This window comes from Aspergillus campestris (genome assembly GCF_002847485.1).
Source record: "Aspergillus campestris IBT 28561 chromosome Unknown P168scaffold_1, whole genome shotgun sequence".
In the NCBI taxonomy this organism is placed as follows: Eukaryota; Fungi; Ascomycota; class Eurotiomycetes; order Eurotiales; family Aspergillaceae; genus Aspergillus; species Aspergillus campestris.
In genome coordinates, this window is record NW_020194336.1 from 1,933,913 (window position 1) to 1,959,347 (window position 25,435).

Sequence of the window (25,435 nt, forward strand, 5' to 3'; positions counted from 1 at the left end):
TATTCCCCAGTAAGGTCGTGGCACTTTAACTGTAGTTCTTCGTTCGTCTCTATGTAGAATCCAGTTAAAGCTCCGATAAGGTCACGTGCACCGCCGATAAGCGTAATCTCGGACTTTAATCTGACTTTACTGGAATGGTAACTCATTTACTCCCAACATCACATACACACCTCATCCACCATGGCAGACTCCCGAGACGACTACCGCGATCGCAGGCGCTCCCGATCGCCATCCAACGTTTCCACCCGGGACCGCGACCGCGATCACGATCGGCCCCGAGCGCGCCACGACAAAGACAGCACCAGCAGCCGCCGAAGCCACGAACACCGCAGCCACAGGTCGCGCAGAGACCGAGACCCCAGCCCGCGGAGACGGCGGCGCGAGCGCTCTCGTGGCCCACCCGGCCGCAGCAGCCACAGGCGAGACCACTCGCGGCGGCGCGAGCGTCACCGACATCCAGAAGAAGAAGACTCCGACGCGGACGCCCGCCGGGAACGGAGAGCACACCGACACAGACGACATCGCAGAGAAGAGTCTGTCTCGTCTGCTTCCTCCACTGCACGCCGCTCACCAAAGAGAGAGAGACAGAGATCTAGTCGACGGAGCCGGTCTCGCAGCCCTAAAGGAGACAACCAGCCGCGGTCGAGGGGTCCCCTCCCCTCGCAGCAAGACGCCTTCACAACTACCTCTGGTGGAGCAGTCGCAGCAGACCCGGACGCGCCACCCCCCGTGGAAAAGGAGAAGCCCAACTACGGCAACACGGGCCGTCTAGCAGCCGAGAGCAACACGGTAGAGGTATCCGGTGGCGGCTCCGTAGTGCTAAAGTACCACGAGCCGCCCGAGGCGCGGAAACCGCCTCCCAAGGACGCGTGGCGGCTGTATGTGTTCAAGGGCGAGGACCTGCTAGAGGTTGTGGAGCTTGGAGGCCGCAGTTGTTGGCTGGTGGGACGGGATCGGCTGGTGGTTGACTTCCCGCTGGACCATCCGAGTTGCTCGAAGCAGCATGCGGCGATCCAGTTTCGGTTTGTGGAGAGGAGGAATGAGTTTGGGGATCGCGTGGGTAGGGTTAGGCCTTATTTGATTGATTTGGAGAGCGCGAATGGGTCGAGTGTTAATGGGGAAGGGGTGCCTGGGGGACGGTACATTGAGGTTAGGGATAAGGATGTGTTGAAGTTTGGGATGAGTGGGAGGGAGTATGTGCTTATGTTGGCGCGACCGGATTGATCTTCTCCTTTTTCTACAGATATCTTCGTGGATCACAGAAGAGGGATGGAAGCTGAAGCATGGAGTTGAAAGCAATGGAGCTGGAAGCAACGAAAGGCGAAAGCAATGAACATATTTTTAGACTTATAATTGTACATTAACTACTAACTACACGCATCATATCGAACACAAAGTTATATTTCAAAAACCCCCCACCTTCTCCTTGGCCTCCCCCTTCAACTCCTCCGTCTTTCCCTTCGCCTGCCCCTTCAACTTCTCCGCATCCCCCTTAAGCTCACTCGCCTCTCCCTTGACCTTGCCGCTCAGTTCCTCCGCCTTCCCCTGCGCCTGGTTCTTCAGTTCTCCGGCCTTGCTCTGCGCCTGGCCCGCCAGGCCCTCTGTCTTGCCCGACGCCTGGCTCTTCAGTCCCTCTGCCTTGCCCGACGCCTGGTTCTTGAGTCCCTCTGCCTTGCCCTGCGCCTGGTCTTTCAGACCCTCTGTCTTGCCCGACGCTTGGTTCTTAAGCTTATCGGCTTCGCCTTCGACTTTGCCTTTGACGTTTTGGGCTTCCTGGCCGGTCATGGATTTGAGTTTTTCGGCGGCTTCGTCTGTATCACATATATGATTAGTATATGACTTTGTGGAACAGTATAACAATATAACCACATGACAGTGTACCAACGACACAACACCACCGTAGTGGGAAATTAAAAGGGGAGAGATAGGAAAGAAAAAAAGATAAAACATACGACCCTTATCCATGCCCTTCAGCACCGTATCCGAAATAGTCCGGTCCGCCTTATGCAGCGACTCCTTGGTCGTCTCGACGGGACCCTTGTTCGCCCTGACGGTCGTCGAAGAGAGCATTCGCGCGGCGAGGAAGCCGCCGCCTTGGGTGGTGATGCGGCATGTTGGGGGCGCGGTGGCTCTGGCGAGGAGGGGAAGGATGGATGTGTGGGGGGAAGGCATTTTGGTGGTATTCTTATTGATTATCCTTTTTTTCAATGGAGTTGGATGGAGGATGGTGTACTGAAACGTAGTACTAGTTGTTGGTGGTGGTGGTGGTTGTGGGTTTGGGTGGTGAGATTGGAAAATTATAGTAGAAAAAGGTTGAAGTATCGCTATAGATTTATTTTATAGGTATTCGAGATCCATCAAGCAAGTATTCGCCCCATGATGTATTCCCTTCATCATCGTCCTTTGCTACCAGCTGTCATGGAATGATATGATGTATGGATATCGCAAACGTCATAGCTGCCCTGATCGGGTTAGGGCTGTGCTTAAATCTGGGGATCAGTTTCTTGTTTTCTCTAGTTCGGTTTAACAGGACTTGTCATGGTTCATGTCTTTTCTTGATTTGGTTGGATAGGTTGATCATCCTTTTTATTTTATTTTATTTTATTACATTATTGTTATTGACAAAGGAGGGTATAATTGACCTGGTAAATACTATCACTCTGTTGAATAGATAAATGTATTGAGTATAAAACCATGTCCATCCTATAAACTAGCCACAATGTCGATCAAGAAGAGACTAAACCCATTCATTATAAAAACACACAACAATGTAATGCAAATGCCATAATGTCAAATTAACGCCCTGTCCTGTCCTGTCCTGTCCTGTCCTGTCCTCCTATTATGCAATCACGCTGCAGCCAGCCAGCCAGCCAGCCAGTCACTGCCTTGATCTGATCGATGATCAGTCATCGCTAATCATTCACTCGATTGTTAAACACGTGAATAAGGCCAACTCCTGTTTGCAAATATTATACCAGTGAGCTCTCCTTGGTTTCTTTCTTTTTTCACATTCTTTTCTTTTTTTGTATCCGGTAACTATTGCATCATTCCTCTTTGCAAATTCAAACGCATGATAATCATCAAACCAGACGCCGTTAACATGATACCTTGGATTAACGCAAAGGGAGAATGGAGAGGAAAGAGATTGATGGAACAGAAAAGAAGAAAAAAGAAGAAGAAAAGGGATATCCATCAAATGAAAAGACAATGCATACGCACACAGAAGTAAGTAAGCCAGCAGCCATCTTTCCAAAGACCAGCTTAGTAAAGATAACCGATGATTGCAACAAGAAGAGAAGAATAATGAGAAAGATAAAATAACGAACAAGAAGATGAAAAAAGAAGAAGAAGAAGAACATCACCCGAAATTCACCCCCAGTCCATCATACTCGAATCCAGGCCGCGGCGGCGAACTCCCACTCCGCGGACGCGTCATGCCATGAACCAGATCCTGTGGCTGCAAAAGTCCGAGACCCTGCGGGAGAACCGGACCCGAGTGGTTCCCCTGCCGCAGCCGGTACATGGGAACGTGCTGTGGTGGGACCTGGACCTGGTACTGCCCGTAACCGCCTAATCGCTGGCGCGCGGAGCGGACGTCGACGCGGTGGCCGCCGAAGTGGAGTAGCTGTGCCGACGCTGGGTCTGCGGCTGCCCACCCTGTATGGGCATCCACGCTGAGCATGTGCTCGTCCAGAGGCTGGATGGGCTGTCCCTGGGCGGCGATGAACATGCTTTCTGCCTGGACTGCGCTGGCCATCGGTACGGCGGTTGTGCCGGGCGGCGGCGGCAGATGCTGCGACGTGTCGCTGATCCAGCTGCCTGTGCCGGAGAGGGTGTGCTGCTGTGGGATGACGTGGGTCAGCCCGGCAGGGAAGGCAGCCTGGGCAGTGGGGGGCATGAGCGAGGAAGAGTTGGGTGGGTAGCGGACGGGCTCGGTCGCCCACGATTGATGGGACTGTCCCGAGGGATCACGCGTCATGGGCTCCGGGATGGGGTCGGATAAGTAGCCCGGTCCATCCAGCTGGACAGACGGCGGCGGCGAGATGCCAGGCATGAACGCAGACGGGTGAGTGACTGCGCTCTTCGTGGTCGACTGGCTGATGGGCTGTGGCTGTTGCGGCCGCACAGCGCCCATTCGACGCGACATAGTGACCTCGATATTATTGTCCACTGGAAGTTGCGGCATGTATGTGAAAACGGACGGCGTACTGGCCGACATGTCGACGGGACGGGAAGCAGACAGATGGCGGGGGCGTTGCCACTCGGCGTCTTGGGTCTGTAGATCCAGCGCGTTTAACTGGTTTGTAAGGTACGTCTGGTCTGTCTCGCTGTATGTTGACTGGCTCATCGGGCCGTGCCTGAACTCGGCGGACAGAGGCGACGCATGCGCGTTACTAGACCGGCTCTGCAGCGAGTCCCCTGAGGACTTATTGTTCAATCCCAGGAACTTGGGTCGGTACTTGCCACCGGGGCTTGATGACGACCGTTGCTTTGCCGATGAGACACCACCCATACCCTGAGTGCGTTGGGCGGCAATGGCCGCATATGTCGGGAGATTCTCCTTGTCCGACACGAGCTGATCGCCTAAAAGCCTGCGAGTCGGCGGTGGACTGCCCTGGTGCACAGCGGCAAGCGCTGCGGACGCTGACACGCCAGAGCTGCTACGGCTTTTTGTTAACGGACTACTGGACGCACTCCTGCCCTCGACGGACAATGCCGCGACTTTCGGGGCCGCCAATTTCGAGCCGCGGATGTTGCGGGGGAACTTGGGCCGCTGGGGTCGTTTTTTCGGCCACTGTTCCTTGGCCTGTCGATGCTTCACCGATCGTTGCACAATGTGCCACCCAAGTTCCTCTGAGCGCGGAGGGCTAGAGGCTTGGGAGGACAGTGGCCTCTCAGTCGCCGTCGTGTGGCTCACTAGAGAGGGAATCGGGGAATTCCGGGTCATGCCCTTTGGCCCTTCCCCGTCGGTTTCATAGCCGTTCTCGGGATCGAAGCTGCACTCGCGAAAGATACGAGGCACGATAGGCTCGAGATGGAAGCGAGGCTGAGTCGGCATCTCCTCCGGGGAATCAGCCCTGGGCTGCTCCATGTCACTAAAATCCCAGGTCAGGTGTCGCGAGGGTCCGTCTTCAGTCGCCGAATTAGGGACCGATGACGAAGAACTGCTCGATCGATCAAACACCGACCTCTGCCTCCTGATCGACTCCTGCGACGACGTAGGCGAGATGCGCTCGATCTCATTGGATATGCTTCTCAGAACCTGTTTCAGGTCGTCAAACGCCTCGTGCACCACGGAGGGCTTCTTAGACATCTTCTTCGGAAAGAACTCCGCCAGTCGGGATGCGTGGGTCTCATATTCCCGATAATCCTTGACCAGGCCATGGTCATCGATGTCTTCCATCCGTCTTTTCGCGTGCCCGTAGGACGTGCAGAGGAGATTGGTGGCAATGACTAGCCAGGAATCGAAATATCCCGCCTCAGACTTGCTCGGGTCGGTCAAACATGGCTTGGAATTCCTCTCCTCGTCCATGATAGTGAGCTCGTCGCGGCAAAAGCTTTGGACCACGCTGTGGATCTTGATCATGTCGATGGACCCGGAGTACTGGTACGGCGCAAAGAAGGCCTCTTGGCTACTCTCTGTCTGCGACTCGGACAGGTCGGGAATGACTGCTTTGGCGTCCAGGATGTGGCTCCGTTCCGACACAGGCGAGAGCGCCTGAGCTTGCAGTTCATACGCATTGATGGTCCGTTCGATGAGACCGTATCGGATCAGGATGCCCAGCGTGGTGTCGATGTCCCCGGGCTCACCTGGTCGAGTCTTGGCCAGGATTTCCACATTTGAAGACACCAGAGATGACCTGCCCAGGTTTATGAGGCCAACGGGAACATTGTGGTCAAAAAAGGACAGAATATTGATCAGGTTCAAGGCTTCGAGATGGCCCATCTGATACAAGTCGTGCATGAGGACCAGGAAGGGCTCGGCCAGTTTCTCGTCCGTCAGGCGGGAGTCGACGTGATACTTTTCGATCGGTTTTTCCGTCACGCTCAGACGATGGCTGATGGCGTGGATGGCCAACGGCAGACACTCGTAGTATCGGACCAGATCGGTGGCCCTGCGGATCTGTTCTTGGGTCGGCTTCTTGATGAGCAGGTCCTTGAACAGGAGCTTGCACGCATCTTCCACTTGAAGCGGCGGCACCTGGAGACAGTAGGGCTCATACAAACGCTGCTTCTTTCTTAGCGTCCGGTCTACCGACGTGTAGATGATGCTGCAGTTTTTCTTGAATGGCAGAAACTGCCGGAACTGGTTGAGCTCATCATCGTTCCGGAAACTAACCCCATCAAAGACAAGGAGCCAGTCCTCGCGAGCCTGGAACCAGTTCCGAACGGTCTCGACATACTTCTGTGGGGCTTTTGAGTCAGGGTTCTTGAACTCCTGGCCATCGGTGAGGGTGGCTGTCTGCGCAATGTCCCAGAAGCACTTGCACGCCGACTCGTGTGACTTGGCGTCAACCCAGAAGATGCCACCGGGATAGTTCTTGTGCTGCTTGAAGACATATTGGCGTGCGAGGTGGGACTTGCCCGAGCCGGGACCCCCACAGATCAACACGGCCACCAAGCGATCGGGGCGTTTCTTGGACTTGAACACCCGAGTGTGCAGGAGTTCGAGCTCTTTCTGGAAACCGACAAAGTTTGCATTCGGGTGGAAACCTGGGGGCGCCACGAAGAGCTGCTGTTCTCGCTGCGACGTGTGAGATGACGACAGGCTTTCGCCTCCCGCCAGCGAGCGGCGTCTATCTTGGTCCGTGTGAGTGAGCTGTTGTTGAAGCGGCGCGGGGTTACCTAAGGAAGAACGAAGTCAGCATAATCTGACTATAGATATTTGCATTGTCGGATAATAGGGTACATGATAACAGAAGGCAGAACGCTGAAGCAGAAGACCGAAGAAACAGAGAACAATCATTGCGTCATGACGTGTAAAAGAGGCTTGCGAATATGAAGACAAACGACTCGGGCGAATTTTTTTTTTTTTCTTTCCTTTTCCTCTATTTCTTTTGACTTTTTTTTTTTCTTCGTTCAAAAGGCTGGGACAACCCGAGTCTCTCGACCTCCGCTTGATTTGCTCAGAAAAGAAAAGAACGCATGCAAAAGTCTAATAATGCGCATCCGCCGGCTCTTCAACCTCATAATCACGTAAGGTAACAAAGGAGGAAGGAGAAGATTCACGAAGAAGGTGTTGCTGCCTACCATGTGACCGGAGATCCGGCTCGCTCTCCGCCATTGAGTGTCCTTCCACTATATGCAACGATCAGCATGCGACATCAAAAGGTAGGGTAGGGGGCTTGTCTACTCACCATTACCGAAGATTTCCCGGGCCTTGGTGTGCTTCTTCAGCGCACGCATCCGGTTCTCCTCGACCCAGCGATCGGTGACGGTCCGCGGGGCGTCGCGGGAATAGCGCAGTAGCGCTTCGGCTACGGCCTCGAACCCGGGTGCGGTGTCGTCCTCGAATTTGCACATGTGGCGATGGTCGGACTCGATGCCCATGCGCTCCACGCCCTCGACGTAGGGTGCAGCCGAGCTCTCGTCGACGATCATCTCGCGCGACCCGCGCAGGTCCGTGGGGAGCGTCTCGTGGAAGAAGTAGATGTGGAAGCGAGGCATGATGTCGGCGAACAGGCTGTTGATGTTCTGGAGGGTCTCATTGTTGGACCGGAGAGCCTTGACGAGCTGGGGCGAAGAGTCGAGAAATTTCTTGGGCATGACCGCCGTGCAGATGTTTTGCAACAGAGCGCCCCATTTGGCGATGTCGGACCCGTTGTGCGGCGTCCCGAGGAAGAGCATACCGTACGTCGACACGAAGATGGAACGCAGGTGTTCGATGCGCTCGTTTTGGACGCTGTTGCAATAGATCAGGGCCCGTTTGACGATCAAGCCGCCCAGCGAGTGGCAGACGAAGATGATGGGACGGTCCGAACAACCCCGAAGCTATATACTGTCAGTATACGGGTATGAACAGCGAAGAAAGAAGGAAGGGAGAGAACTCACATTTCGGTTGGCCGCCAGAGAAGAAGTGAGAGTTTCAGCATGGTTGTGCAGGCGATCTTTGGAGACCCCGTCGGTGAAGGAATGAACGTTGGCGTTATAGCCATACGTCAGGATCCTCAGCGGGCTGGATTGGAGAAATTCAGGTAACAGATGAGCAGGCCAGTACACCCCCGACTGGGTGGCCCAGGTGTTGTAGGGATGACCGTTGAGACCGTGTACCAGGACGACGTCGACTTGAGGCTTCTCGGAACAATAGACCTGAGTCAAGCCAAACGGCTTGACTCGAGAAGCGAGGTCGGTCATGCTTTCCACAGAAGGAGGGCAGAAATCATAACATAGGAGAGAAGTCAGAGAGCAAGAGGAGGTGTGAAGTGAAGCTGAGGGGGAGAATTGTATGGGGGAAATCAAGGAGAAGTCGAAGAGAAGATGGAGATGTCAGGAGTATTTATTCTGAGAGGGAGCTAAGAAGTGACTAGTTCTTGTGATTGATTTGCGGACCAGATGACTCGGACTGGTGTGCCTGGCGGTGGTGGCAGAGCTTAATTATATACAATTAATTATCCAAGGCTATCCAGGGATCTTTCATTGGATTGTCAATAGAATATAATAAAGAACATTATTATTGTATTATTATAATAATAATCAATTAGTATTATTGAAGAATACAGTCTATTGTCCGAGAATCTGATTCATCGTAAATGGGGCAATAGGGCAATAGGCATTAGGCAATGGGGCTGATCGGACACGGTCATGCTGGCTCCATCGCTGATCATCACTCTCCATAGTGATTGCGGGGAACTACTTACCTACTCTGTCCTTCTTTCCTTTCATTCATCACTCCTCCGTATTCTCAACCACCCTCACCAGTCCTAAATCAAATATACCAGCCACTCCAAATAATACGATCGGCCTCCTGCAGGGTTCCGACTCAAAGGTCTCCTCTGTCCGACTTCACTCAGCCACTCCGAGGCTCTCCCATCGGACCAGTTCCCTCCTCAGAATGCGAGACATATCCCACACCTGCATGGATCTTGCTCACATTACCCGTGACGTATCGGAGCCGGCGTCTGCCTACAGGGCGAGGTTGCTGTGCCCCGGGAAGGGGAAAGACAAGGCTGGTGGTGGTGGGACTAGTAAGTTTGCCGCAAACGAATAAGCAGATGGACTGATCTGTGTATTTTGTATCGGTTTTTTACCACCATAGACTTATTTCCACATCATATATTGTACATATTGTACCTCGTATAGAGGATATACTTGAATATATGGGTACGTGGTCAATATATCCATACCCTGCATTCTGTGGTAATAACATATCTATGTGTTCTATTGTAATTCCAACAATACAAATCCGACCATTTACTCAATCCAGTCTCTACAAATGACCAGATAAGCAGGAGATTATTCCCACGCGGCTTATTCAGATTCAAATCAAACATTATAGATACCATCACTCCCTGTGAAACCTATTCATAGATCCTATCAAGTGGAGGCAGTACCTGCATACCTCTATTAATCTCCATAAACACTCACAATAAGAACCAGGGTTCAATCAGAGTACCAGATCTAGATCGAGATCTCAATACTACTAGGACAAGGATTCCATCCTGTGGATATATAAATAATACACAACAATAGATTGAAACGACACCACTTGGATAAGATTGTGGAGCTCCACGGCCCGCTCACGGTTCCAGGGTTTGTGGACTGCCTGATAAGTGATAACTGCCGTTGAAGGTGTACACTCCAGGAGAATAGATTAAATTGCTATTTTTATCATATGCATTGATTATTCATGAGAATAGCTATTGAGTAATTCTATAGTACGTCCCCTCCACTCCATTCTGTTGTAGTTGTGGAGGTGTCCTGCCAATCACTCACTGCCCAATTCAACACATTTATTTGCCTCAACATCGAGGAATGTGATTCACACAGGCTTTGTTTCCAGATGACTCACTGTGTAGCATTGTGGATCCACATCCACTTCGAATGAGTCTTCAAGTCTGGACATTCGTCCTGGGTTTTGTGGCTTTACGGTTTGCCTTGTCGAGGGGTGTGATGGTACGTGGACTAAGTACGTAATGGACAGACACTATATTTCCCCACAGCCTCAATAGATATCACGCTACAATTTCCCTAGAAAAGGCGAAAGAACAGAACAGACAACAATAGTAAAACAGAGAAAGGAAAAAAAAGTAAATTCATGACTAACTATAGATTACACCCGGCAAAAATCGTCAAAAGTATCAAGCAAAAAAAGACAAAGAAGAATTAATCACCGACCCCGAAAAGCCGGCTTCCTCTTCTCCGCAAATGCGCGCAGAGCCTCCCACCGGTCCTCCGTCTCCATCACTCCCTCATACGCCTCGTTCTCGGCCGCCTCGCCCTTCTCGGACTCCTCGACCGCCCGCAACGCCTGCTTGATAGCGACGGGTCCGCCCTCGCAGATGCCCAACGCGAGGTTGATCGCCTCGTGCAGCACCTTCTGGCGCGCGGCGCCCTCTTTCTTCTCCTCCTCCGGCACGACCTCCACCAGCCGATCGCAGAGCCCAATAAAGTACGACTCTGGCCCCGTCACCCGCCGCCCCGTCAGGATCATGTCCCGTGCCCGCGTCACCCCGATCACATCGGGGAGGCGATAAGTGCCGCCCGCGCCGGGGATGATCGCTAGCCGAGTCTCGGGGAGTCCAACGACGCTAGAGGACCCGAAGACCCGGAGGTGCGTGCACAGCGCGAGCTCGAGCCCGCCGCCCAGCGCCGTGCCTGACACGGCTGACACGGTCGGGACCTGGAGGCTGGCGAGGTCGCGGAACGTACGGCGGAGCTTGGAAAGGAATTCGCTGGTGCTGTGGCGCGCCCAACAATCATTAGCTGATGGATTTCACCCCGCGAGGCGTAGAGATTATTTAGGGGCAATTACTCCTGCTTAGACATGTTCACGCGCTCCTTCAGATCCGCACCCGCGCAGAACGCCGCATCCGCGTTGCTGCCGATGACCAGCGCCCTGGTTGGGCCGTTGCCCTGCTCGGCGGCGATGGCCTGCACGTGCTCGTCGAGGGCGTCGACCAGGTCGCGCGACAGCGCATTCCGGGCGTGCGGTCGGTTCAGCAGGAGCACGCGAACCGTGCCGGAGCCTGGGGCGGGGATGTATTGGCTCTTGAGGACTTCGGCGTCGGGGCTTGTGCTGTAGCGGGCGACGGTGATGCGGATGGTGGTTTGGACGGGCGGGCGGAGAGCCGCCGATAGCCGGGGGAGCGAGAGAGCGAGACGCGGGGCCATGCTGGGTGGTTTTTTGGGTGTGTCGAGGTTGGATTGAGGATGGAATGGATCAAGGGATTTGAATACTGTAGCGTATGGAGATTATCGGTTCATGGTGTTGGGAAAAAGAAGAGTCGGAGAGAAGGAGAATCCCTTTTGCGGTGGGTGTGGAGAACTGCGCTTTCACTCGGCTGCGGGGGAGCTCGGCTTTGGTTTGGTTTGGTTTGCTTCTTTTCGAGCAATAACCATCAGAACGATGGTGCATATTCGAGATATGCAGGAGTGACATGGAAATAGTAAAATTGACTATATAACTTAATATTTGACATGATTTACATTGCACGCATTTTCCACGGTCTTGCCGATGGCTATTATTTACATCGGAACCCGTAAGACCGTCATATGCGCTGGAACCAAGGGTATCTTCCATGATTGGACTCAGTCCACTAACTATACACACACCCATATATATACATATTCTATTGTACATTTCTTGTCCATCTTTCATTTATGATGCTGGACATAATCTCGTACCTCCTCTGCGGTCGGCCACGGCCCCAAGCTCGGTGTCGCAACCACGATGTCATACGCCTCCTGAAGGTTGGGGTCGGCGAACACCAGCTCCTCATCAGGAGACTCCTCCTCGTAAATTTCCGGATATTCACTGCTGTGATCGTGATCGTGATCGTGATCGTGATCGTGATCGTGATCGTGTTCGTCTTGTTCCAGAGTATCATACCAGCGATACGATTCCCATCCTCCTCGTCCCCAGTATCCCTCGAGAAACATGCGGGTAGCCACCAACGTCCGACGCATCATCCGCTCGCCGTTCAAGTGCTCCTCAGATGCCGCTTGGAGCGTCTGCGCGTGCTGGCTCATCCACCGCAGCAGACTGAGCAAACCGTCAACGTCCTCCGCTAAACCGAGCGCCCGCACAAACGCATGCAGGATGGCCGGCGAGGGGACCTGGAATAGCGGTGGCAGTTTCACCTGCGCCTCGGTGGCATTCTCGAGAGATGACGCGCCCCGTTCAAACAGGGACGACGTGGTGGGGTCCAGAAGGACAAGATGATCGAACTGGCTTTTGAGGATGCCAAGACCATGCTCCACTAAATTGCTGAACCCGGGGGAGAGGAAATGTAAGTGCGCAAGCTCTGGCCCTTGTCGCCAGGCAGCTTGTCGAACGACTTCCAGCCCTTCCTCAACGGCGTCGGGACTCCGCACCCCGGCGGCCACTACTTGCGAGAAACTGGCACAGAGCGCTCGCAGTCCCTGGAGACTGGGCTCGACGTTACACTGTTTCCTCCATCGAAGAGTCTCCAGCATTTCGTACCAGCCCAGGACGATTTGCGTAGTCCGGCCAATCTTGCGGGACGGGTCCGTGACACGCGTCTTACCCAGAGCGGACAGGACAAAATCCCAAGGCTGCGAGGCTCTTGACCTTCGCGCTCTTACAAGATGGATGGCATGCGACAGTATTTTGGGATGTCGACCCTCTCCATCCAGCCCGAATTCTTCGTTATGTGGAAGCAAAGTAGTAGTTGTTGATGGTGAGTCTGGTGGGTCGCTCATGAGGATTGGGAATATATCGACCGCGCGTGCACCATGCGCAAGGTCAGATCGATCAAAGTCCGAGAACTTGCATAGAAACCGTATGAAGGACGAGAAAAGATAATCAGGGAGTCCCTCCAAGGCTTTCCGGCTGTTTTCGTAACTAGACGTGTGGCCCCAGACAGTGCACAATGCGTGAACCTCATCGGTTTTCAGCTCGCTGCAGCAGAGGTAATTTATTCCGGAGCTGAACGACGGCGCAGTCCGTAGTAGCAAAGCCAAAAATCTTCCTCGTGGCTTGATCCCCTGCAGGAGCATCTGCTGGAGAAGCTCATCCAATGTAGGGGGTTCCGTATGCACATAAATCAGGTCTCTTGCAGACGATGGTTCCGGGAAGGTCTCCCGGCCATCGCCGGGTAGAACATCGCTAGCAGGGTCAAAGCCACGCTCGACGGCTTCTCTTCGGAATATCAACTTCTCGGCCATGGCGGCGTAAATATTGCCGCAAGGCGGTAACCCCTGGTCTCGGTGGGAGAGAAAACAAGCCCACGCTTCACGGACCGTTCGCGTCGTGCGGATTCGAGCTTCCCAAATGGTGTGATGTGCGGGATCTCCAAGAGGGCCGCGTATATCTGTGGGCTGCCGCATTAGAGTTCTTGTCTGTATGGTCGGGCTCCTATCGGTGTCCCAGCCTGCATAAATTGAAGAGACCTCCTCCCAGCGACAATGAGCATAGCCGGCTTCTTTCATTTGAGACATCACACGCATGGCACGGCTCGTCATCCCTTCGACACCGCGCTCAAAGTCTATGCCTAGTTTTTCTTCCTTCCATGGGGGCCACGAAGGTGCCTTTAAGCGGGCTGACTGGCGCTCGGCGGCGGTCTTCTTATGCGCAAGTTGCACAGCAATAATACCCTGGTAGGCGCGTCGAGAGACTGGAAGAGGAGGCTGGTGCTTCGACATGGCTTTGAGAAGTTCAAATTGCGCCTGCTGCTGTATTGGCACGGAGGTAAACGGCCCCGACTTACAGGGCAGCGAAAGTAATCGAAGACACATGTTCATTTTCTGCGCCATGAGTCGGTCAGTCTTCGGTGTCGCGGTTGTCCGATGCGATCCATCTCCGGTGAAGCAATTGAGATAGAACGCGAAAGCACGGGCGATAGGAAGCTGGGCTGATGGCCACAATTCGCGTGCATGATGAAGGAGGCGGACGACAAAAGAGGCGCACATGTTGGGGTCGAGCAATGGGTTGGCATTTTCCGATGGCTGGATTTCTTCGAGGATGGACTCGTCCGATAGGAGCTCTCCGGACAAGCCAGCCGGAGGCAACGGTTTGCCGCTTATAAGGTGAAGAGAATAGACCAAAAGCAGACGGAAGGTTCTCGAGTCCAGTGGTTCTCGGAGTAGGAGGAGAGGGATAAAAGGCGGTATTCGAGAGGTAGAGTTGCTCGTTGTCTTCTGGGATGACTCGAGTGCCAGGAGCCGGAGAGCGGCCCGGCAGAGGGTCTTGCTCCTGAGCACCCACGCCCATGCGGCGACATCTGCGACTTCATACTGGCGGGCCGTGAGGTATTTGGTAGTCTTCTCGCTAAAGACCTTTTGTAAAGCACCCTTCAAAGGTAGCTCTGCAGGCGAGTCAAGATCCAAGCACGGTTCCACATAGCGAATATAATCGGCGGTAATTGCCTGCAACGAGGGTCGATGGTGGCGCCGAAATTTCCACCTTTGATAGGGACACAGGATAGGTTGGAGGGGCTGGCTAGGATCTTTATTTTGTGTTGACCAGTTGAGGGACTCTGTCCTCCGGAGGCTATCCAAAAGGTATTCGGTTGGGGTGGGGTTAAACGCCTGGTTTGCTTCGTGTTTAGAAGGTCTCCGAGCGTCCCGTGTCCTAGGTTTGTGATATGATCGTGGGGAGCTATCCGAGGGGTCTTCACTTGATGATTTCTCCCCGGGAAGCAAATGTCGATCTGGATCATAGTTCTCCCCGTCTAGTTCTTGATTTTGCTGATTGTTTAGGTGCGAGAAAAGGGACGGATTCAGCGAGGGGTCTGGTCGCAAATGAGACCACGATCCGCCTAACGGACTGCCCTCCACCTCGCGTTCTTCATAATCATGATCGTCTTTAGAATCATTGTGAAGCGCGATTGGAATGCTGGAGGCGCTCATAAATCGAGAGGAAGAGGGTAGATCGAGAAGGGGATTGGTCAACGGATGTAGAGGATTTGAGGTGATCGACGGGCGGTAGTAGATATTATGAAGAGGACCCTAAAAGTAAAAAAACAGATTGATTAATACCGAGCTGAAACATGGGCTCCACCAGTCCTGAGAGTGTGTATACCTTCCGCCATGGACGGGCATTGAACAAGTGCGCCGCTCTTAGAGAGGAAACTCTCGAGCGGCCCTGCACATGGTTCCAAACCGATGACATCCATGAAGAGAGTCAAGGGGAGGCAGCTGCAAAGCCAAGACGAACAGGAGACAATGCCTTAGAGGCGTATGCACATAATGCGCAAGTGGAATTGAGGTGAAAAGAGAGAGACTGTTCGAGCAATCAACAGATTGACTCCATCCTGATGATTCCACATACCGCGACGGGGGAGAAAAAAAGGCCTCACGTGACCGATCGTCACGGGGTCGCGGAATTGGCAAGGCGCGTTATGGAATCTCCCTCCAGCATATTATTACTTACCATAATAATACCTCCACCATCTTGATCTCCTCTACCCGCCCGCTTTGCCCGCTGTCTCTGGTCCCTGCGAACGCCCCTCAACACTTTTACGGTTGCTTCATAGGGTTGATCATCTTTGCAGTCAATCCAGAACACTACCACCCCCCCGATCGCTCAGCTGCCTCTCGTGGTGGCGTTGGTTACCCTATCTTTGAATTGATCCTCCCTGGTTGCGCACCCATCGACTCTGATTTTAGCGTTGACCCTCGCAACTATTGGCGCACCCGCTTCAGAGATCCACGATCTTTCGCGAGCGCCCTTCTACTAAGATCATCGAAATCTTTCATTCTCGACCCCACTCATATCTTTTTTTTTCTTTTTACAAGGGGTCCCGGTTGGACTGGGTGTTCTCTTTGTCGCACGAACCCGGCCGACTGGCACGAAATACTTTTCGATCGCGTCAAACCGTTACCGAAGGCGCGACTTCGGAGTTATGAGCGCAGACGAGGGTGGGGGAACCACCTCGATGTCGGCCACCAACGGCGAAATTCATGCTGCTACCCCCGATCCCCCATCGCTAGCGACCCCTGGGAAGCGAAAGCGGGTTTCGAGTCACGACGATAAGGCTTCTCAGGATCCCAATCATTCCGCTTCGCAAGGACAGGAAAAGGTCAACTTGCAGGAAACGTTGCGCAACCTCGTGGATATTTTGAATAAGTAAGCACTTCCTGCGATCTAGGTGAAGCGATCGTTCGCTTTCGTTGGCTAACGGATTCCAGGAATGACACGGAACTCCAGCTCCTAGCTTGTCCCTTGACGACGTCGCCCTCGAAACCCCGGTCGAAACGCGCAAAGGTGTCTGGGGACAAGGAGGAGGGCACTAGCATACGTGCACGGGTCGATGCGGACCGCTATAATACTCTATCGGAATTCCTTAGTGATATCGAGCGGGCCTCGGCAGCCGTGATTGAACGGAGTAAATCCCGTGTCAGTGAAAATGACTCAACGGCTTTGACGGAAACTGTGAATCGCATCGCAGCATTCAAGAAAACGCTGAATAGCCTGGTCCGTCAGGCCCAGACAAGCCCCGCAAGCATCAAGGCGGAACCGTTGGCGGATAAAGCAGAAGCAGAAGTCCCAGCGCAGCCTGCCCCCAGTGATGTGGAGGTACGAAACGACGGTGTGGCTTTGACTCTCTTTGGGAATCCTGCCAATCCCAAACAGCTGTACTCGAGCTTGCAAAAGTCCGTCAAAGTGCCATTACCGTCGGATGATCCGAAGTCTCAGAAGTACGTGGAAGTGCAGGCACCGCTCCCAGAGGTCGGACTCCCCAACGGAATCACCACGGCGAAGATTGCCCCCTATAAACAGGAAGCAAAAGCCAAGGAGCACAAACGAACGTTTGGTGAAGTTTTTGCTCCTCGTTCTGCCCTGCCTCAATTGGAACTCCCACGCAGGACCCGGTCATCCTTCCGCAGCGTCGGTGGCTGGATCGATCCCTTCGAAGCCATTACGAATTTCAACTCATTTCTTGGAGACCGAAATAATTACTGTCTTGCGCCTCTACCTTCGGGTGATTGGCTACAGTACGGGGGCGCTGCAAGTCGCCGACAGAAGCATCAACCTTCTCAGCCGCAGACTGACGAAGGGATCCGAGACGACCCGGCGTTATGGGTTGATGAAGATGCATCCGCTATACAAAAAGTATACTCGTCTTTTGCGCCTTCGTTTGACAGCTCGGGTGCTGTTCTCCAAGCGGATGCGAAGGATCTAGTATGGTGGAGCAAGCGGGGCGCCAGACGTCTGCAGACGCTCCTGTCCGTGCCCTACGAGGAGAAACGTCAGGAAACTGTGGCGGCACAGCCTGGTAATATCGGCGAGCTCGATGAAAGCACCTTGGAAGAGATGGTCAAATCTTTCAATCCCGAAGATTTCGCGGACGGTGTCACGGGCGCTGATTCGTATATGCTCAAAGATGAGGAGGGTCAAGACATGGAAGCTCTGTTACATGATGTTTCGGACTTATTGGAAACTCTCAGTTCGTACCAGAAAATCCGCAGCCTTCAGTTTTCGCCGCCAGGCGGTCAGGATCCCGAGGCGCTGCAAGGCATCGTCCCTGACCAGGGTACCTGGGAAGACCCAACAGAGGCAGAACGAGTAACATATGAGGCGTTGCGATCGGGCCTGGCCACTCTAGTGTCTACCCTTCCACCATATGCCGTTGCCAAGTTAGACGGTGACCAGCTGGCCGACCTGAACATCAGCCAGAAGGTCGTCGTGGAGAACCCTGACTACAGTGGGACTATGGAGAAGGACGATTTCACGATCCAGCAGGAACGCGCTGCGGCGATGACATCCATGGGTGGCGGCGGAGCTCGCAATGCTACACCTTCCCGTCATGGAAGCTTCCAAGCAGGATACAACCAACGGGCCTATTCTGCTAATACCCGAGTGCCTCCAGGCTCGGGGCTTTCCAGCCTCCGCAGCCGTACTACAGTGGAAGACCCCCATCAACCCCTGGCCCCTTCACCCCGGGCCAACCACAGTCATTCGCAGGAGCTCGACCCCCATCAACTCCTTCGCAGCGGCCGGGTTACCCGCCAGGATATTCGCAGCAAACCCCACAGTTTGCACCGATCCAACGCGCTGGACAGAACACTCCTATTTATCCTGGCCAGCAAGGGGCCCCGCAAGCGTCTCCGCAGCCTTTCACCCCACGACCTGGACAACCAGGACAACCAGGACAGTACAACGCGCAGTTTGTCCCGGGTCGGGGTAGTGGCTCCCCTCAAAAGCAGCCATCTTTCACCGCCCCTCGAACACCGTATATGACACCGGGCCCTGGTGCACAGCAGCGGTATCCGCAGCCGCAGCCGCAGCCGCCACCACCACAACAGAAGCAGCCGCAGCCGCAGCAACAGCAACAGCAGCAGCAACAGCAACAACAACAACATCAACCGCAACCGCCACCGCAACCACAGCCATCTCAACCCCAACCGCAACCACAGCAAGGTCAACAGCAAAGGCAACAGCAGCCTCCCCAACCTGGTAACCCTCCCTCCAACCCGACTGCCACACCATCAGCAAACTACGCCAACTCCGCAGCGGCCATGACTTACGCTCGAAGTGCAGCAGAGCAAGCCGTACTGATGGACCGGAACCGGGCACAGCTAGCCGCTCATCAAACACGGCAAAGCCCATCATCACCACAGCCCCCACCGGAGCAAGGCACATCGCAGGAGCCAGGCGGTGGCACACCTCAGAGGAAAAAATCCACATCAGTAGTTTCGTGATTGTGGGGTCTCTGATTCTTCTCAATTAACTTTACCCTCGGGCAAAGAGAGAAGTAGAGAATGATTTGGATAATGGGTAGACAGGTGCAAATGACCATGGGAATTTGATTTCCTCTTTCGTCTTTCCATATCTTTATTCCTTTTTTTTTACACCCCCCCCTTTTTCCTCTTAATGCTTGTCCTTTTCTTTTCTTTTTTCCTTCTTATAATGCTGGTTTTCTTTTGTCGTCTTTCCTACTCGGCTGTCTTCAGGCTTTCCATGGGAATCTTTCTATTTACGGACTAGACTTCCGGTGGAGGATCGATATCTTCTTCTTTTTCCTCTTCTTCTTTTCTTGTACTCTTATGGGCTGGTTGGTTGGTTGATCGATCAATTATAACGTTATCGAACGGAGAACTTGTGCTTGTTGGTCTGTTATATCTATTTTCTATTGTTATTCTTAAGGAGTGTTATTACCAATATTCAAGTCTTTTAGCCTATTATTCTTTAATTTATGTCTCCTTTCACATTACCTATGTAGTCCACCTGTAGGTTGACGGCAACCATACGGCTGCAATTAACTGGTTAGTTTATGCTACCTGACATTACGCGGACGCTGCTAAAATGAGCCTACACACAGGCCAAGGTTATTGGACCAACCAATTACCCAGCGCCTACCAGCAATGAAAAAAAGAAAAAAAAAAAAAAAAAAAGGGATAAGAGATAAGTGAGTAAATCCCCGAATCATATTCATATTCATATTCTCAACAAATGAAAAGAGCGTAATATACATATCTCATAAAATCAATGATACATTCGACCCATTATTCTCGATCCCCCATTGTTTTGTGTCCTGCATCGTGACTCCGAAACCAGTGATAACATGACAAGGCAAGATAAGATCAGAGTAGGTAGGTAGGTAGGTTGGTAGGGGAAGGGGAAAGGGGATTTGATCCTGAAAAGCGCATTCGATCATTGTATCGATTGCCTGGCCAGGGATGGGTTCGTTGTGTGGGTATCACCCATGTACACACTTATATGGGTGTAGGGTTGGGGTAGTATAGTAAGTAGTGGTAGGAGGGGCAGGGCGCGGGTGGAGGTGGGTTCGAGGATGGGGTGAGCAAATGTCACGTAAAGCAAAGCCAGAGATTAGGTGGTGCCCAAAGAAGATTCGTATAGTCGTAAGAATAACAAAAAAAAGACATAGATGATAGATGGGTGGATGGAAGACGCATCACGGAATGAACATGGCAGCCGTCGTCATAAAACCAAAATACCTAGATCACCATTAGCACAACATCTACATCAAGGGGGGAAAAGAAGAGAGACTCACAGTCCAGCACACCGCCACCCATCCTGCGAAGCAACCAACTGCTCCGACCCCGCCGAGGTAGTCGAGGCGATGCCCGCCGAGGCACCGCCCACCAGCGCGACGAGGAGGACGCGGCCCCAAAAATCACGGATCATGCTGAACGCCAGGAGCGGGAGCAAGATGGCTGCTGAGGCGATGATGATGGCGGAGTAGACTGAGGGCGTGGGGGCCGACGCGGTAGGCGTTACGGGCGGAGTCAGCGACACGAGGTCTTTGGGGTGGTCGAGGAAGCGCGACTCGAGGGCTGCGATGGGGCTGTTCCCGTGCATCCAGGTGCGGTAAGAGTCGACGTCTTGGTCGGAGGCTAGTGGGAGGGTCTGAAGGACGCGGCTGTAGGCGCTGAGAGCGTTGTCTGGTGGTGGGCGTTAGTTGTTTTTTTCTTTCTCGTGGGGGGGATTGAAGGAGAGGAGAGGGGCTATCGACTCACTGTATTGCTCAGTTTTACGGATCAAGGCGCTCATTAATTCCTCTCGTTGGTAGTGGAGAGATGAGTAGACACCTGCCTGCACGTCCATGCGGCGCGATGCAGGGAGCATCTTGGAGCCGTCTTTCTCGGCGGCGGAGGCCCGGTGCATTTCATCGCACTCGTCCAGCACGCGCAGCTCCTCTTCCATCTGCGCGATCTCATCCTGTAGGTGGAGCAGCACGCGGTGGTTCAGGTCTTCGAAGCGGCGGTATAAGGGTGGTAGGCGGGGCTCCCCGCTGTCGGCGGATGCACTGAGCCGCCATGCAAGGAGGCCGTAGCCCGATGCGTGCTGCGGCGAGTGGGTATTGCGTCGCGGCCTGCGGCTGGTGCGGTGGAGGTCTTCTTCTGGGCTACGTGGGGGTGAAGGGGGGAGAGGAGGACCGTGGTATGCCGACGGGTCGCGATAGAATGACTCGGGCACCGTCGCGAGATCCATCCCTCGTCCAAGGGTGCTGTTGGGGCCGTCGAGAGACATCTTCCGTTGGGTGGAGTTGGTTCGGGCGAGCTGCAGGGGCGCAACCGGCGGGGTGATAACGGGGGCGACTGGTGGTGGTTGGTGGGATTCAGCAGATCCTTTGGACTTCATGGACGAAGCTCGGGTGCGACCATTGAGGACCGCAGCTGTCGTCGGGTGGGTTGGACGAACTGTCGAGATGCTCGGACGCGACACCTTGGGCTGGGTCGGCGCTTTGACAGGTGGGCCGTCGTCATCCTCTGATGATGAGGTCGCGTCTGTCTCGTCGGATTCAAGATACTCGAAAACATTCGGTGGTCTTTCTGACTGTGTCCCCGGCTGTTTCGGATCATTGGTCTTCTTCTTTGTCTTGGACAGACCCTCCGCGCCATCTTTTCGGGGTCTTTCCACGGAAGACCTCGACCCCTTGGGTGTCGAATTCGAGTTCGACGAGAGAATTGAGCCAAAAGAGGACCGATGAGCCCCATCCTTCCGGGTCTTCTTCGGTCGACTGGTATATAGCGGCATCATTGTACGGGACTGGCGGGCACGGTTGGAACGGAAGCCGTTTCAGGCAGGTGAGTGAATGATCGATGCAGGTGATGTGTCCCTGGGGCCATAGGAAGGAAAGAGATCATGGAGAATGAGAGCGACACAGGGTAGCCAGGTCAGAATGATGGAGGGAGGAATGGGATAGAGGGAGCGCATATCAAGGGAGGAGTCCTGGAATCCGGGGAGGGCGATCCTAGGAATGTATACCAGAATGCGAATAGACCTGTGATAAATGTGTTCAGACCTCTTCTTCTTCTTTCGTGACCCCTGGTCGAAATTCCTTTTTCTTATTATCAGGCTGAATTTCAGGATTGGAAGGAGGATCGGGGCAACATGTGGGAATATAGTATAGAAGTAGTTCCTGGGGATGGACCGAGGAGGATCAACGATGTCACCCCCCAACACGGGAAGAATGCGAGGCTGACGCACGGGATATGGGGCGGGATGGTGCTCTCTGAATGTAGATAATGAGGAGAATCAATCAACCCCTCGGAAGATGAGACGGTCCCGAGACAGAAGGAGAGCGGGCGCAGTCGAATGACAAGATAGGATCATGGATGAAGAGGGAGGGCGGCGAGGTGTCATTCGTCCGTTGTGATCACACCAGCGCCAAGGTTGTTACAGATCATCCTCCCCAATCCCTTCGCGCGCGCCAGTCGTATTTATTCTTAGCAGTTGACTTCCTTTGAGGTCCGGTAGTTCTGAGGGTACTAAAGTAGTGCTATAGTCAGAGGGTGATCCCTGTTCGAAGTGGTGGTGGGGGCGATGCAATCAGTTCCCCATGTATAGAAGGAAGAAGAGAAAGAAACCGGAAGGGATGAAGAGGTTTGTTTATCAGAAGGGAGGCTGCAAGTGGATCTAGGTCGTTTAAGAGCGACGTTCCCCATCCAGGCCCAATCCTGTCCAACAAACCCCATTTGGGCGTCTCTCGAAGGATCTATCTTCAATTGTCATGATGCGTTGGCCGCTGCCGATCACCGTCCTGCCTTGCATGAAGAAGTAATAATACTTGGTATTATGGAGGGACCAAGGTGGGGGCACTACTTCCTGTCATCCTCGATCATCCTTGTTGTTCCTCGGCCAGACAACCAGCTGATGTGATATGGATCTCTCCTGCTTTGTCGTTGATTCTCTTCGTCTTTGAATGACTCCAGTCTAGGGCATGCCCGTCACCTGATCGTAGGCCAGCTCAGGCAGCGACCGAGTCAGGCATCAACCAGGATACACTCATATCCTCCATTGGTTCGCCATACACCAACACACCATATATCCTACTCCCACTTAGGTCCCTTGGGTACCTCTCGACCGACCTAGGTACTATGGGATATGTCAAGATTCTGCTGCATTTCCCCTCCTTCGTACATCCTATTCATCCTCCATGCATGTCATTCCATGCACGCTGATGCCTCAGATGGAGGCGTAATCCCGGCGGTGAGGTGGTAATTGCCATACCAAAATTACCCACCACCATCCTCCTCCACTGCGCCATCCCGATCATTTCCTATTCCGCTCCGGGTTATTCCTTGTCATCATTCATCGACAGCTCCTCCCCGGCCTCAAATCACCGTGTCATAAACCTCTCGAACAACCATTGCTCTCTCAATCCGCCTTCAAGCTACTCCCCTCCAGTACAACCCCCCATGCTCCGGCCATGGCTACGTCAATGCCCCCGGACTGTCCGCGCGCTCTGTCCCCGATGCCAACGTGATCCTCCCCGATTTCTACCCATCGTCTCCAACCAGACTCCTCGACGGTCCCTCCAAACCTCGACAGCCGACTCTTCCGATCGGGTTCCCTTACGCAAACAACTCAAGCAAGATGCAAAGTCGCTCAAGGCCCACAAGCGCCAGAGGAGGGAAAGTGAAGAAGCATCCCGCCAGAAGTGGGAGTTGACGGTGGGGATTGAGATCCACGCGCAGCTGAACACGGATGCCAAATTGTTTTCGCGTACGTTGATTCACAGCCGGATTTGTGAAGACATGTTTCCCCAGCATTGGTCTGACTTGTCGGTCTGAGAATACAGGCGCCTCAACCTCCTCCACGGACTCGCCCAACTCCAACGTCGCGCTCTTCGACCTCGCCTTCCCCGGATCGCAACCGGTTCGTTCAAGGATCATACAACTACGGAGGATCGCCTGTTAATGACTCTAGGAATTCCAAATCGCAACCCTTCTACCTGCCCTGCGCGCTGCCATCGCCTTGAATTGCGACATCCAACCGGTCAGTCGGTTCGATCGAAAACACTATTTCTATCAGGACCAACCGGCGGGCTACCAGATCACCCAGTACTATGGTATTTATATCCCCTCCCTCCGCCAATATGCATTCCATTGACCCCCCACAGAGCCCTTTGCGCGAAACGGCCATGTCGACCTCTTCCTCCACGACGGAATCGCGCCGGAAGACGGCGACCAGGTGCCCATCGGCATCAAGCAGGTCCAACTCGAACAAGACACCGCCAAGTCCCAGGAATATCCACCCTCCACACAGCTTCTTGATTTCAATCGCGTGTCCCACCCGCTCATCGAGATTATCACCATGCCCCAGATCCACACCCCCGCCACGGCCGCTGCCTGTGTGCGGAAAATCCAGGCCATCCTCCAGTCTTGCAGTGCGGTGACCACGGGCATGGAGTTTGGTGGCCTCCGCGCCGACGTCAATGTCTCGATCCGTCAACGCGGCGAGGTGGCTGGTACGCACCACTACGGGGGAATGACTGGCCTTGGCCAACGCACCGAGATCAAGAATCTCAGTAGCTTCAAGGCCGTGGAGGACGCCATCATCGCAGAGAAGAACCGGCAGATCTCTGTCCTGGAAAGCGGGGGTGTGGTGGAAGGCGAGACCCGTGGCTGGACGATTGGCAGCACTGAGACGCGGAAGCTCCGAGGCAAAGAGGGTGAAGTGGACTACCGGTACATGCCGGATCCCGATATCCCGCCGCTATACATCGGTCCGGATCTGGTGACAGAGCTGAGGAAGACCCTCCCCACCGCCTCGGACGCGTTGATCGCGACCTTGGTGGGCTCCGAATACCATCTCCCCATCGAAGATGCCAAGCCCTTGGTCGAGCTGGACGACGGAGCCCGTCTAGAGTACTATCAGGATGTAGTGGACGTCCTGCGGGATCTACAGAGCGATCAGGATCCGAAAGCCCAGGCCGGTCTCGGCCGCGCGGCTGGCAACTGGGTTCTCCACGAACTAGGGGGGCTGTGGACCAAATCGGATCTTGCGTGGGACGCAGATCGAGTTCCCGCATCGTCGTTGGCAGCGCTCATCGACCAGCTACAGCGGAAACATGTCACCGGTCCGACGGCAAAGCAGGTACTCGCCATGGTGTTTGACGGGGATGCCCGGTCCATCCCCCAGCTCCTGGAGGAGGAAAATCTGCTGCTGCGCCCACTGTCACGGGAGGAGTACCTGGCGCTCGCCGAGGAGGCGATAAGCCAGAACCCCCAGATGGTCGAGCAGATCCGCAGCAAGAACCAGCTAGGCAAACTCGGGTGGTTCGTCGGGCACATGATGCGCACGGGGGAGAAGGGTCGCGTGGAAGCGCACAAGGCGGACTCGGTACTCCGCGAGCTCATCCTGGGCCCACCGTAGATGGTGGGGACTATGACTTGGTGAAATTTCGGTTTCTGTTCGTTGGAATAGCGGGCCCCCTGTACCATAAGCTCGGATATAGAGAGATTTTATCTGCTAGAGAACTGGGACGGGCTAGGTTGAAATTGGCGCCGTCTCAGATAATGATACCCATTGGTCACAACAAACTCCGACAAGCCACCGTCC

General features: G+C 54.0%; 8 protein-coding genes across 8 annotated transcripts; 3 read left to right on the forward strand and 5 right to left on the reverse strand.

The window, feature by feature from the left end:
• Positions 1–180: 180 nt before the first annotated feature.
• Positions 181–1,224, forward strand: P168DRAFT_262764 (putative FHA domain protein SNIP1; the record flags this gene model as incomplete). The annotated part of the gene is made up of 1 exon (XM_024834764.1): positions 181–1,224. One exon carries the CDS (start codon positions 181–183, stop codon positions 1,222–1,224), a length of 1,044 nt encoding a protein of 347 aa, XP_024696965.1.
• Positions 1,225–1,494: 270 nt separating this feature from the next.
• P168DRAFT_209061 (LEA domain protein) lies at positions 1,495–2,145 on the reverse strand (the record flags this gene model as incomplete). The annotated part of the gene is made up of 2 exons (XM_024833042.1): positions 1,495–1,700; positions 1,953–2,145. Coding segments are annotated over 2 exons (399 nt in total), but the record flags the coding sequence as incomplete, so codon positions are not given.
• Positions 2,146–3,358: 1,213 nt separating this feature from the next.
• P168DRAFT_323517 (LipA and NB-ARC domain protein) lies at positions 3,359–8,664 on the reverse strand (the record flags this gene model as incomplete). The annotated part of the gene is made up of 4 exons (XM_024840697.1): positions 8,053–8,664; positions 7,359–7,992; positions 7,252–7,299; positions 3,359–6,846 (listed from the first exon to the last, which is right to left on the reverse strand). The coding sequence occupies exons 1-4, from the start codon at positions 8,353–8,355 to the stop codon at positions 3,359–3,361; spliced, it is 4,473 nt and encodes a 1,490-aa protein (XP_024696967.1). The 5' UTR covers positions 8,356–8,664.
• Positions 8,665–10,265: 1,601 nt separating this feature from the next.
• Positions 10,266–11,331, reverse strand: P168DRAFT_262769 (putative mitochondrial methylglutaconyl-CoA hydratase (Auh); the record flags this gene model as incomplete). Its single annotated transcript, XM_024834765.1, has 2 exons — positions 10,266–10,898; positions 10,973–11,331. The coding sequence occupies 2 exons, from the start codon at positions 11,329–11,331 to the stop codon at positions 10,328–10,330; spliced, it is 930 nt and encodes a 309-aa protein (XP_024696968.1). The 3' UTR covers positions 10,266–10,327.
• A 451-nt stretch (positions 11,332–11,782) lies between these two features.
• On the reverse strand, positions 11,783–15,292 carry P168DRAFT_308423 (uncharacterized protein; the record flags this gene model as incomplete). The annotated part of the gene is made up of 2 exons (XM_024839192.1): positions 11,783–14,984; positions 15,160–15,292. The coding sequence occupies 2 exons, from the start codon at positions 15,290–15,292 to the stop codon at positions 11,815–11,817; spliced, it is 3,303 nt and encodes a 1,100-aa protein (XP_024696969.1). The 3' UTR covers positions 11,783–11,814.
• A 280-nt stretch (positions 15,293–15,572) lies between these two features.
• Positions 15,573–19,300, forward strand: P168DRAFT_286500 (uncharacterized protein). Its single transcript, XM_024836355.1, has 3 exons — positions 15,573–16,249; positions 16,312–17,983; positions 18,019–19,300. The coding sequence occupies exons 1-3, from the start codon at positions 16,026–16,028 to the stop codon at positions 18,823–18,825; spliced, it is 2,703 nt and encodes a 900-aa protein (XP_024696970.1). The 5' UTR covers positions 15,573–16,025; the 3' UTR covers positions 18,826–19,300.
• An 834-nt stretch (positions 19,301–20,134) lies between these two features.
• On the reverse strand, positions 20,135–21,079 carry P168DRAFT_229373 (uncharacterized protein; the record flags this gene model as incomplete). Its single annotated transcript, XM_024833182.1, has 2 exons — positions 20,135–20,529; positions 20,605–21,079. 2 exons carry the CDS (start codon positions 21,077–21,079, stop codon positions 20,135–20,137), a joined length of 870 nt encoding a protein of 289 aa, XP_024696971.1.
• Positions 21,080–23,219: 2,140 nt separating this feature from the next.
• P168DRAFT_286502 (glutamyl-tRNA(Gln) amidotransferase subunit PET112) lies at positions 23,220–25,410 on the forward strand. Its single transcript, XM_024836356.1, has 4 exons — positions 23,220–23,596; positions 23,673–23,749; positions 23,801–23,942; positions 23,994–25,410. Exons 1-4 carry the CDS (start codon positions 23,290–23,292, stop codon positions 25,247–25,249), a joined length of 1,782 nt encoding a protein of 593 aa, XP_024696972.1. The 5' UTR covers positions 23,220–23,289; the 3' UTR covers positions 25,250–25,410.
• Positions 25,411–25,435: the final 25 nt, after the last annotated feature.

Excerpts from the sequence above, each read along its gene's own strand:
- P168DRAFT_286500 (XM_024836355.1), top strand. The coding sequence starts at position 16,026 with ATGAGCGCAGACGAGGGTGGGGGAACCACCTCGATGTCGGCCACCAAC. Across the intron at positions 16,250-16,311 it reads CTCGTGGATATTTTGAATAA|GAATGACACGGAACTCCAGC; the intron begins GTAAGCACTTCC and ends AACGGATTCCAG. Across the intron at positions 17,984-18,018 it reads CCTATTCTGCTAATACCCGA|CCGTACTACAGTGGAAGACC; the intron begins GTGCCTCCAGGC and ends CAGCCTCCGCAG.
- P168DRAFT_286502 (XM_024836356.1), top strand. The coding sequence starts at position 23,290 with ATGCTCCGGCCATGGCTACGTCAATGCCCCCGGACTGTCCGCGCGCTC. Across the intron at positions 23,597-23,672 it reads GGATGCCAAATTGTTTTCGC|GCGCCTCAACCTCCTCCACG; the intron begins GTACGTTGATTC and ends CTGAGAATACAG. Across the intron at positions 23,750-23,800 it reads CCTTCCCCGGATCGCAACCG|GAATTCCAAATCGCAACCCT; the intron begins GTTCGTTCAAGG and ends TAATGACTCTAG.